Source organism: Phaenicophaeus curvirostris, chromosome 9 (genome assembly GCF_032191515.1).
Source record: "Phaenicophaeus curvirostris isolate KB17595 chromosome 9, BPBGC_Pcur_1.0, whole genome shotgun sequence".
Lineage (NCBI taxonomy): Eukaryota > Metazoa > Chordata > Aves > Cuculiformes > Cuculidae > Phaenicophaeus > Phaenicophaeus curvirostris.
In genome coordinates, this window is record NC_091400.1 from 10,149,806 (window position 1) to 10,161,749 (window position 11,944).

The 11,944-nt window shown below is 42.1% G+C and overlaps 1 protein-coding gene across 2 annotated transcripts in view; it reads right to left on the bottom strand.

Annotated features, from left to right (window-relative positions):
• Positions 1 to 11,664, bottom strand: part of RAB11FIP2 (RAB11 family interacting protein 2) — a 31,374-nt gene extending 19,710 nt beyond the window's left edge. The window contains exons 1-2 of one of the 2 annotated variants that reach the window (XM_069864346.1): positions 11,558 to 11,664; positions 10,499 to 11,366 (exon numbers count right to left, since the gene is read on the bottom strand). In XM_069864346.1, coding sequence (XP_069720447.1) covers positions 10,499 to 10,851 — 353 coding nt within the window. In that variant the 5' untranslated portion in view covers positions 10,852 to 11,366; positions 11,558 to 11,664. Of the gene's footprint in view, positions 1 to 10,498; positions 11,531 to 11,557 lie in introns of those variants that run through there. The other variant, XM_069864347.1, reaches the window with a different exon arrangement.
• Between the last annotated feature and the right edge of the window lie 280 nt (positions 11,665 to 11,944).

The following is an 11,944-nucleotide window of genomic DNA, read 5'->3' on the forward strand; positions in this document are numbered from 1 at the left end:
CAAGAGTAAATCTTTTTTGTGATATAAAATATTGCAAAAACTAGAAGATGAGATAGCCTTCTTTCTTTAAAACTCTTCTTTAAATAAAATACACTCATACATTCTCTTAAAAACCGAAAATACTCAACTGTAATGAGCAAGCCCTTGCTCAGACAGATCTTGCGTGTGCAGGAAAAGTCTCAAAACCAAAAACCATCCTGAGACTGAGAAAGACCTCACCACTATTCCTTAAGCAGACGCTAAACATAAACCCAAATATAAATAAGCCTTATGAGTGTTTTAAGAGGCTTAATAGGCAGAGACGACATCACTTTTTGACATTCAAATTCAATAGCTGAGCCCACACTGGAAGAAAACACATTCCCCTTTTTCTTTCCCTCTCCTCCCATTAACACTGGATCTCTGATCAGATTGCTGAAATTCCATGTTTCTAAAGTTTTCCCAATTCCCAAGTAAACTGATGTCTGACACTCGCTAACTTGTTTTAGAACAATATCAAGAGGTAAATTCTTAAGCTTTTGCTGTGTGGAAGAAAGCCTTTTCTTTCCAACCTGCATTTACCTCAATTATTGACATTCTTATCATGAACCAACAACCACTTTGTGGCACTACCAGTCCCCAGCTGCTAACAGCAAACCTCTGCATTATTTTATCATTCACTGGGTCTGGAGAAGAAAATTCCAGCACCCAATTAACAAAGTGCCTGGGAAACTTTTGTTTCAAACTAGATTTTGAAGAACTTGACCCTAAAAATAAGTTCAGCTGGGAAAACAATGAAACTCTCCTTACCCTAAGAAGAGAACACAACGGTGTAAGACACTGGACCTCATACCTGTTGCGACCAGGTTCAACACTACCACTGGTGACAACAGAATTTAATTGTCAAATCTTTAATACAGCAAAATTCCTCTGGACTTCCATTTGAATAATGATTGCTGGATGAAATCTTTGTATAAAACACAGATATTTTATTTTCATAGGCATTTCAAGGAGGTTTCTTTGTTACCTTGGACGGTTTACATTGCTTTAGTTGTAATGAAGGTCCCATATGCTTCTCATACCAAGACAACACAAGAAGCAGACTCAAATCATGATTTTCCTCAAATTCAAAGGTGAATAATTACTTTTTTAAACAGACGAGAACAAATGCAGGCTATGCATTTGTGTGGAGCTACACATGAACGAGTGACTGATTCTGTCAATGTTTCTTATTAGAATCTGTTTCTACAACATATGGGCATGAGCAACAAATAGAAAAAGCAGCACTGTGTGTAATAGAAAAAAGAACTGGAAAATGAAGTCCACTGTTTTCAGATAACAACGCTCGGGTCCTAAAATACTAAATTCCACCATACCACTGCCAATTTAAAAAATTGTAATGCATTATAAAAGCCAATAAAACTTGCTATTTTGGTTTTGTTTACAGTACTTTTAGCCACAATAAATGCTCCATTTGTCAGGCTGCCATGAGCTGATTCTACAGTAAGCCTGTACAAAGTAGGAAAATAGCCAATAACATACACGAACAAAACAGGGTGGCTTTTATGAGAGCAGATGCCCTTTTATTTAATAACTAAATATTACATCCAGTCTTGCAGACAGTCTTTATTTAAACAGACCTTGTACAAAGTCTGGCAAATTCTCCCAACTTCAAAGGAAGCCCTGTTGCCTTCTGAATCACATTCATACTTCTTGCTCTCACCTTCAAATGTGCTGTAGGACAACGTCCTCCACACACCCTCTAATTTCGACTGTTCCCCTATGGTTTCCATCAGAACAAGGCTTGCTGCTTTTCCTCATCTGTTTCTAAATGCGCTAATGGGCTTCGCCTGTCTGGCGCAGGTTTCTGATCATTTGGATTTTCTAAGTATTATATAAATCGCCGCTCTGTACACTGACAAAGTTTTTGAACACGGAAAGAGAAGATCAACATTCAAGGCTGAAAAATCCTGCTGCCCAGCCAGCCCTGAAACACTAAAGCCCTATCTAAAGAAACATAGCTGTTTCCTAACCCTGACAAAATGAGTCAGTTTTGGCCATTCCTACAATCAGGGGTGCAAAAAGCAAACTCCCTTAAATCTATGGAAGACAGTGACCATCTCCGTATATTATTAATGTGAACTGCACAGTATCAGAAGTACTGAACCCTTTGGCGTAGAAAAGACAGACAAGGAGAGCAAAGGAGAGAACTAAAGTGTTACTATTAATAGAAAGTTACAAAATTCTGGCTTGTCTATTCCATCTAAAGAGCCAATGATCTACAAATATACATTTTTGACACAATTTCTTTACTCGTACTTATCCTCCACCTTTTCTGATTTCATTTTCTTGCCATGAACTTGATTTCCAACTCACTTTTGCTTATCTACACTCAAATCCTGGGTTCGGTTTTGGGCCCCTCACTACAGGAAGGACATAGAGACGCTGGAGATCATCCAGAGAAGGGAATGGAGCTGAGAAAGGGGCTGGAGAACCGGGTTATGAAAGGCAGCTGGGGGAACCAGGGTTGTTTAGCCTCTAGAAAAGGAGGCTGAGGGGAGACCCTATCACTGTCTACAACGCCCTGAAAGAAGGTTGTAGTGAGGTGGGTGTTGGTCTCTTCTCCCAAGTGATAGGAGATAGTATGAGAGAAAATGGCCTCAAGCTGCACCAGGGCAGATTCAGATTGGACACCAGGAAATTTCTTCCCTGGAAGTGTTTTGAGGCACTGGCAGAGGCTACCCAGGGAGGTGGTGGAGTCTCCATCCCTGGAGACATTTAAAAGACAAGTAGATGAAGTGCTCAGGGGTATGTTTTATTAGTGAACAGGTATGATTGGACTTGATGATCTCAAAAGTCTTTTCCATCCAAACTATTCTATGATTCTATTGTCATTGCACCCTTTATCCTGCATTCAGCAAATTTGAAGCCAATATCTTGTTTCTCTTCTCCTAATAGGAAGCTAACATTGTGGTGTCTCACCCTTCAAATCCGTCAGGGAATTTGACACTTCCCAGTCTTAGCACCTCTAAGCTCAATGAACCTATTCTCCAAATAGTCATAGAATTGTTTGGGTTGGAAGGGACCTCAATGCCCATCCATTCCCACCCCTTGCCATGGGCAGGGCCACCTCCCACTGGATCAGGGGCTCCAAGCCCCATCCAACCTGGCCTTGGACACCTCCAGGGATGGGGCAGCCACCACCGCTCTGGGCAACCTGGGTACAAAAAACCACTGTGCAATTGTAACTACATTTTAATTACAGCCTCCCAAACCACTGGGATACCTGTCTACCAATTTCAGAAGGAATGATAAGTCTTCTGACCAGCACATTTTACCTGTGCATGACACACGACCTCTGACTATCTTGCTAATGCCAACGATGGAAACTACTAAAGGAATTACCCCTTTCATTTTGCTGTTTCTCAAATACACCACTCTGCCTTCACTCTGTCAGCTAATACGTATCAAGCTGATCTAATTTAATTTCCTCAAATCATTCAATTGCACCCAAAGATTTTTGGAAAGCCTTGATTTTGATTCGCAAATTACTGAAGAAATTCTGCAAAAAGCCACACAAACACTGTATCCACAAAGCTTTTCACCTTGATTTTAGAGGTAAAATCAGCATTCTGATCTGCTAAGGAACTTTAATCTGCTACACAGTGAGAAGGATAATTTTCTACACCATGAGGTACTTCTATAAAGCACCAAGGAGAGAATACGTCCCTCCGCTATCACAGGGAAGAAGTACTCTTCACCTTAGATTTCAGGCTGGATACACTGAAGAAACTGGCTTCACAAAATTCCACTACCATGAACATTCCCAGCTAATGGATAAAAACCAACACCCAAAGCTCAGAACAAACATTTTCCTTAGCAGCAAATGCTCTTTGAAAAAAGCACAGGTATGTTTTGTGATAAATCACTCAATACCAGACTGAAAGTTAGCCCCAAAAGTCACTGTGTAGGAAAATTAAGGCAAGGGACTGAGTGCAGGCTACATTGTGTAGGAGGGGAAATAAAGAAGAAAACAGATTATTTATTAAAATAAGTGATGACATTCACAAAGATGAATGCCATTGCTTTCTGGAAGCCAACTGAAGTGAGATATACAAAGTTGAGTTTAAAAATAAATATTACAGAGTGACATGGTAACACCACAAACCATATGGGAACCAACACACATCCCAGCACCCTCACTAAGGGGTGAGCTAACATCAGCTGGAATCAAAGTTGTTAAGTGGTCTTAGTTTACTTATTATTTTGGCTAAAGCATATGCATGGAAACTTTTATTTTAGAAACAAAATAACTGAAGGAATGAGAATGAAGGGTGGTTATTTCAGGCAAGTGTGTGCACATAGAAAATGGAGAAGTATTTTGTCCAGATGGCCCTCAGACTCTGACTCAGAACCAGGACTTGCTCAGGGGATGTACTCGCACTGGTTGGCGTAATGTAAATACTAGGAATATTACTAGATAATTTCAAACTATTACTACAATCCCATACAGCTACAACTAGGTTCAACTTTTTGTTTTCCCCAATAACCATCCTTCTCTTTTGCTCCTCACTGCTAATTTTAGTCTTTTTTTTCACCTTTACTGAGTGGGTGCCATGAAAGCAACAGCACAAATCCATATGGATCCTCCAGGCTGCTTGTTTTTTCTGTGCCTCTGACAAATTTCTCAGTTACGACTCTTCCCACTTTTGACTAGAGCAGAGCGAGTTTTTTTCTCTAACCACAACATTTTGATAATTTCTGTTACAGCCTGTCATTTCCTCTGCTATTTAGTTTCAACACCTAAAATGTATCTTTCTGGTTTAAACTAAGCCTCAAAGATAGTAAATAATGTTTATAACGTGTTAGGTTTGTAGAATTATTTTTAAAAGGCACTATTCTTTAACAAGCGCTGAGTCCTTCACAATCACACTAGCTGTTTGGTAGCAGTTGTTTCCTTTCCCATAATCCAACTTGTATTTGAAGGCACCTATTCGAGCACTTGCCTCTTGTGCTGTTACAGAGGAAAGAGGCGAGGACAAAGGCAGGAGAAGGGAGAATCCCCTCCTTATCCAAGAGGGAATTTGCCAAGAAGGAACTCACATTAATTTGGGGGAAGTCACCCAATTTTCCTATCTTTCAGGAAGCTCAGCAAGTATTGATTGTGGTTAATCACGAATTCCTTTTGTTTAGTTGTTTGCCAAGAAACTGTTTTTAACTGTTCTATATGATCAACAGAAGCAGAAGAGAAGTATTTTTGATAAGGCCAAAATTCTGTCACTATATTATGCACAAATAAGCACTTTTTACACCACTGCATGTTAAAGTATAATATAAAAACCAGGGAGAATGGGAATTAAGTCACAAATAAAAAATAGCTCCTCCAAAAAAATCTCTATAAGAAATAATAATTCTACCATTGCCTTCTCTCCTCAAATTTATAATATTCCAGACAGTTGTTACACGTAAAATAAGCTGAACCTATGATAAAATTAGCTCTCCGGGAAAGCTAATAAAGGACTGGACAATACATAGCGTGGAATTGGAGAATAACAAGGGAAAACAAATGTTGATGAAATAAGTAACAACATGGTGAAAGCTAACGAAAATTTATTTTCCCGATGCTGTGTTCATTTAGTATATAGGAGAAAAAAAATAAGGCCAGTCACTACAAAAAACTACTGAAAAATACTTTGGTGAACTACAAAATGTCAGCAAATGAGCATTTTTTTTTAGTCCATGATAATTCAAACATTTGTTTCGATATTATACATTACTACATCATCAGCAGTGCTAAAGCAACTAGGAATAATAAATGAATTGAAATTATTACCAAGAACGTATATATGCTTTAAAAAAAACAAATTCACTGATCATCATTTACATTTAAACTGAAAGAAAAAGGGAGTTATATGTATTCTGCAGCAGCACACGATAATACTTGTCATATATTTGATAAGATGAATTAGAAAAACCTATAATATTTTATGCAAAAAGTAAAAACCATGTCAGAAATCTAAGATCTGAAAGCTTACACTAAATACACTTCCAATAAAGCAGCATCGAGGTTTCTGACCTGCTAAAAACCCTCAGTAAAATCTCTCAGGATCTGGAGCTGTGTTTTCAACTCGGGAAGAAGTGAAAAGAAAATCTGACCACTTCCAGCTACAACAGAGACACGAGAAACCCAAATTTACAAAGTTAGCGCAGTGCAGTGGACATTTTGCACCAAGAGAAAAAGAAAATGAACTGGGATCCTGCAGATGCTTTGGCAGAAGTCTCTGGAAGAGACCTACCAAGAGACCATCTGAGCCACATCTGGATCCAACCGATCTGGGCATTTTTGCTTTTAAGAATTCAAAAAATCGTCAGTTTCAGAAAGAAAGAGAAAGGACGTTGCATGACGGTGGGTGAAAAATTGTCACTATTAAAGGTAGCAAATATAATGCTTTGTTTCATTCAGTCTTGTGCCAAAGCAAGTTTATTAGAACACAAGACGTGCAAATCTTATCATGCCTCTGCCTGAAAACTTTAATGCCAAGAGTATTTTCCATAAGATGTGACAAGTAACAAGAAAAGCTTGACAGAAAAAAAGGACTATTTTCCCCCAACATAATGTTTCTGAAGCTTCGGCGAATGCCTAAATTTAATTCTTCCAAATTATAAAACACTGAGTTAAAAAAAAATATATATACTAAAAGCCAACTGTCACACACACACACACCCCGCAGTCTTCCTAGGAATTCCAAATCAGCTGGTAGCCTTCACTTCTCATACCTCCTTACTAAAAAACACCAGGGAATTGCTGACAGGGTTCAGCATTGTGCAGAATATTAAATATCTTTTTTGCAATACCCTGGTGACTCTTGAGACTGTCTCTTACAGCACCATATGTACAGCTGTGCTGGAAAGAGGAAGCTATTAAATATATTAAAAAGTAGAAATATTACCAATAGACACTTCATCAAATAACTGGATCTCATTCATCCCCAGACAAAGCAAGAAATGTTAAGGTTACATCAACATAAGAAAATAACTCTGGATTTAATAACGCCACAAGCCTGTTGAACATATTTGAAAGTAAAAACATTGCTTTATAAAACAGATTAGTGTTTCTGAAACAATGAATGTAGCTTTCAACCATCAGAATGCTTTGTTAATAAAGACACTGCACTTGGTTTTGAAAGGCACTGGGTATCTCGGTTCCCACACCACAGTCACAGTTAGAAGGTCTTCGGGTCCAAATATATTACCCGTAGCTTATTGCCAACACAGCACTAGGAATATCTTGTATCAAAAAGGATTTAATGAAAAAGAGAAATAGAAAGGGCGTTTTGTTTGAGATCCCATTTGCAAATATTCTTGAAAGCTTGCCCTTCTCTCACATTCACGTACAAATACTGCATCCGCGTCTCCAACGGATGCTTGAAGGAGACGGCAACAGCACACCCGCGTCCCATGAAGGCATGCAAGTGGACAACCACGATAACTTCTTAAAAACATCTAAACACTTAAGGACTCTGAATTATTTTTTTCAAAAGGGCATTTTCTCGGTTTCTAAGAGGCACTAGAGGAAAAGCGGACATCCAGTGGCTCCTGTCTCATGAGAATTTAAATCAGCATTAAGCAAGTAAGCGCTGCCTAAAGTCCCACTATCCACACTTCTACAAGACTGTTAAAAAGTATGGCTGTTTTTTAAATAAGACTTGCCATCTTAAATGCTCAAGTAACTTCTGAAAACAGGACTTAGGCTGTTTGTAAAACTCTCCCACAGGCCTCCATCTCAGCAGTGCCGCTCGCAGGCAGAACGCTGCTTTCTCGGGGAGCCCTGAAAACCTCAACGTTGGTGTAGGGAAGCATCAACGCACGTTTACGCAGTGCAAGTTCTTCTCTCACACTTCAGAGAAAGAAATGAAAAAATAAAGATGACTTAGGAAGCCCTGCTAAGCACAACTTCACATAAAAACACTGAAGAGACCTGAATGTTTAACTAGCAGGCTTCAGCAACTGGTAATTGCTTACATGTTTTTGCAATAATTTTCTCAGACCCCAATACTACTCTTAGTAAAATTGGTGCAAAAGTGGATAATTCCTCAAAGGGAAAACAGGTTTTGTTACTTACAGTAATACATGAATAATAACATATTTTCTTTCAGTTTCTGAATACGTTGCCACCTGGTTTTACAAACATTTTACAGTTAGTACCGTTTATGCTACATTCATTCAGCTCTTTCTGTAGAGCAGCTAAGTGTTTAAACTAAGGCAGTTGCCTACTGACTTCTGAAATAATTACAACTGATGATTAAAGAATATTTAAAATGCATCTCTAAAAGCAATGAAACTTCTTGAATCAAGTCTAAATAGAAATTAAGACCCTAAGGCTACAGGCTGTACCATGTATGAGGATAACTTGTTTGTCCTTAGAAAGATAAGCAATTAATAACACTTCAGACCACGAACCCAGAAGAGATTCTGTAAGGGCACATTCTTTCCTGTTACACAGTTCATGAGCATACTGGTTTGCAAAAAAAATAATTTACCACCCAAAAAACCCACTAGGGCAAAGACAGCTTTGACTTTGGTGCTCCTTCAACCTCAGCCACCACAAAGAAGCAGGGCCAGGTTTTGAGATGGTTTCTGCAGAAACAGCCGTTGGTTCCACAAGACCTGGCTGGTATCGCTGTCCTGATTTCTACCTCCAACTGCCAGCTCAGACTCCTCAGGAGGTCAATGCCTCCCCAGTGCAGACAGGGACGAAAACACACAGCAGCCTCTGCATCACTTTAATGCAAGTTCCAGCATCTCACCATAGATCCACCGTCACTAACGGAAGAATTACCATACTTTAACAGCTGAGATTTGGGTACAGGAGCCCTTCCACTCTGTGGAAGAGACACTGGAGGAGGAAACACCCCTGGGGAAAAAACTTTTTAACGACTGCAGAAAGATGGTCAGCGCTTATACATCACTGCCTACACGTAGCTAGCTTGTTCTTGGGACTACGCCTGTGAGACAAGTAGAGCTAAAACAAACACAAATCACATAGTCACAGGCATGAAGTATAGCTAAACCAAACACAGATCGTGTATCCACAGGCATTCCTTCAGTAGACCTACACCTACAGTTTATTCTTATACACTTTGGAGGATAAATTTTACTGGTATCACACACCTTCATGCAACCATGTCCTAATCAGAAATTGTAAACAATTTTACCAATTCAGTTGAAGAACCCAGAGAATTAGATACAATTGCAGTTCAGCCTAATAAACTGCTGTGATGCTTATATTCTTTTCCTTTTTTTTCTGGCAATGGCAATTATGGCAATTTTACTTGATAAAAGCTTATGCAGGCAATGATAGAGGCTACTACAACAGCAGAAATTTCTCTTCAGTCTTCTCTGTTGAGAACTGCTGTACAGAGCAGAATACAGGATCACATCCTAAGACTAATCAGGATCAGACAAGCTGTGCTGCTGCTGTAAGCCTTCATTACGTCACAGCTCATTAAATATTTTATATTTATGTTTTGGTGGATAATGACCTTGGTTGCTGCAATCGAAGGAAAACATTTTTAAAGAGAACAACACCAGGCTTTGAGGGAACCCGAGTCTCATGCGTGGTTCACACTGTGGTAGGAGTTGCTTGGGGATATGACCCTGAGCAGAACGGGAGAAAATCTTCACGAAAACACACTGTAATGAGTTCATGTTGCTCACAAGAACTTGTCACATGATATTAATGTTATTGACAGTCCTCCCCTGCACAGGACGACCACCGTGATTACAGTAAACTTCTCTCTGGAAGACGTCAGGCTGCAATGACATAACTGTGTATGTTGGCGGCTTTGAACATACCACAGAATCATGGAACAGTTTGGGTAGGAAGGGATCTTAAGGCCCATCAAGTTCCACCCCCTGCCATGGGCAGGGACACCTCCCATTGGATCAGGTTGCTCCAAGCCCCATCCAACCTGGCCCTGGACACCTCCAGGGATGGGGCAGCTGCCACTTCCCCAGGCAACCTGGGCCAGGGCCTCCCCATGCTCACAGCAAAACATTTCTCCCTAAAATCTCATCTCAATCTTCCCTCTCTCAGCTTAAAACCATTCTCCCTCCTCCTATCCCTGCACTCCCTGATCAAGAGTCCCTCCCCAGCTTTCCTGAAGCGCTTTCAGTACTGGAAGCTGCTCTAAGGTCTCCTTGGAGCCTTCTCTTCTCCAGGCTGAACAACCCCAACTCTTTTAATTTGTCTTCATACGGGAGGTGCTCCAGCCCTCAAGTCATCTCTGTGGCCTCTTCTGGACTCACTCTAATAGATCCATGTCCTTCCTATATTAGGCATCCATGACTTCTCTGGGCAACCGGTACCAGCGCCTCCTCACATTCACAGGAAAGCATTTCTTCCTCCTAATTTCCTTTCAAAGCACATGAATAATAAGGCCACTTATTGACCCCCAACAAGTGTTAAGCATACAAGGAACACAAATCATAATGAACAAAACCAACAACCATCACTTACTCCATTTTCCTCCTTTCCTTGTCCTCAAATACATCATTCAGGCTTATCGCCACCTGTCCCAGAAACTTGTCCAGCCCCACCAGTGACCTGTGCATGACAATCAGGTACAGGATGTATTTTTCTGGATTCTCCTGCATGAGTAATCCAGGGAGCTCGAAGGAGGCCTCTTCCTTCCAGATGGGATCCAGGGTCTTCTCAGCCACAGAGGTGGAGTACTTCTCTTTGCCCAGCTGGATGATGGTGTAGGCATCATTGCTGCCATTTTTACCTTTGGGCTTCAGACCTTTGGCTTGCAGGACTGTCACTTGCACATGAGTTGGGAACCACTTCTGGGTTTGCTCTGCCAGCATCATCTTTGGAGACTGTGACAGCAATAACAAACCACAAGCTCTGTGAAGCCTTCCAGCTCCTGCCTAAGGGCAGTGAGGTTGGGGTCACCTGCTAGGGGCTCAGTGTGGTCCTTCTGCTGGCTCCAGCATCCTCTTTGGAGATTGCAACAACAATTACAAGATCGGTGAAGCCTTCCAGCTCCTACTGAAGAGCAGTGATGAGGGGGCACCTGACAGGGGCTCAGCGTGGTCCTTCTCCTGGCTCCAGCATCACCTTTGGAGACGACAGCAGCAACTACAGGGTCTGTGACACCTTCCAGCTCCTGGCTAAGGGCAGTGAGGTGGGGGCACTTCCAGAGGCTCAGTGTGGTCCTTCTCCCAGCTCCAGCATCACCTTTGGAGACTGCAAAAGCAATGACAAGCTCTGTGACACCTTGCAACTCCTGACTAGAGGCAGTGAGGTCCTTCTCTCAGCTCTAGCATCACCTCTGGAGACTGCAGCAGCAATTACAAGCTCTGTGACACCTTCCAGCTCCTGCCTAAGAGCAATGACAGCGAGGGCACTGCCAGGGGCTCAGTGAGGCCCTTCTCCTGGCTCCAGCATCACTTCTGGAGATTGCTGCGGCAATTGCAAGCTCTATGAAGCCTTCCAGCTCCTACCAGGGAGCAATCGCAAGCTCTATGAAGCCTTCTGGCTCCTGCCAGAGGGTAGTGAGGTGGGGGCACTTACAGAGGCTCAGCGCGGTCCTTCTCCCAGCTCCAGCATCACCTTTGAAGACTGCAGCAGCAATTGCAAACTCTGTGAAGCCTTCCAGCTCCTGCCAGAGGCAGTGAGGTATGGGCCCTTCCAGAGGCTCAGTGAGGTCCTTCTCCCAGCTCCAGCAGCACCTCTGGAGATCGCAGCAGCACTTGCGAGCTCTGTGGAGCCTTCCAGCCCCTGCCTAGGGGCAGCGCGGTCCTTCACCCAGCTCCAGCAGCACCTCTGGGGCTGGCAGCAGCACCTGCGAGCCCCGTGCAGCCTTTCCGGCGTCGCTCGGGGCAGCGCGGCAGGGGCAGCGGCGGGGGCCGGGCGAGGTCCCCCCCCCCGGCTCAGCGCAGCCCCCGCGGCGGCCGCCCG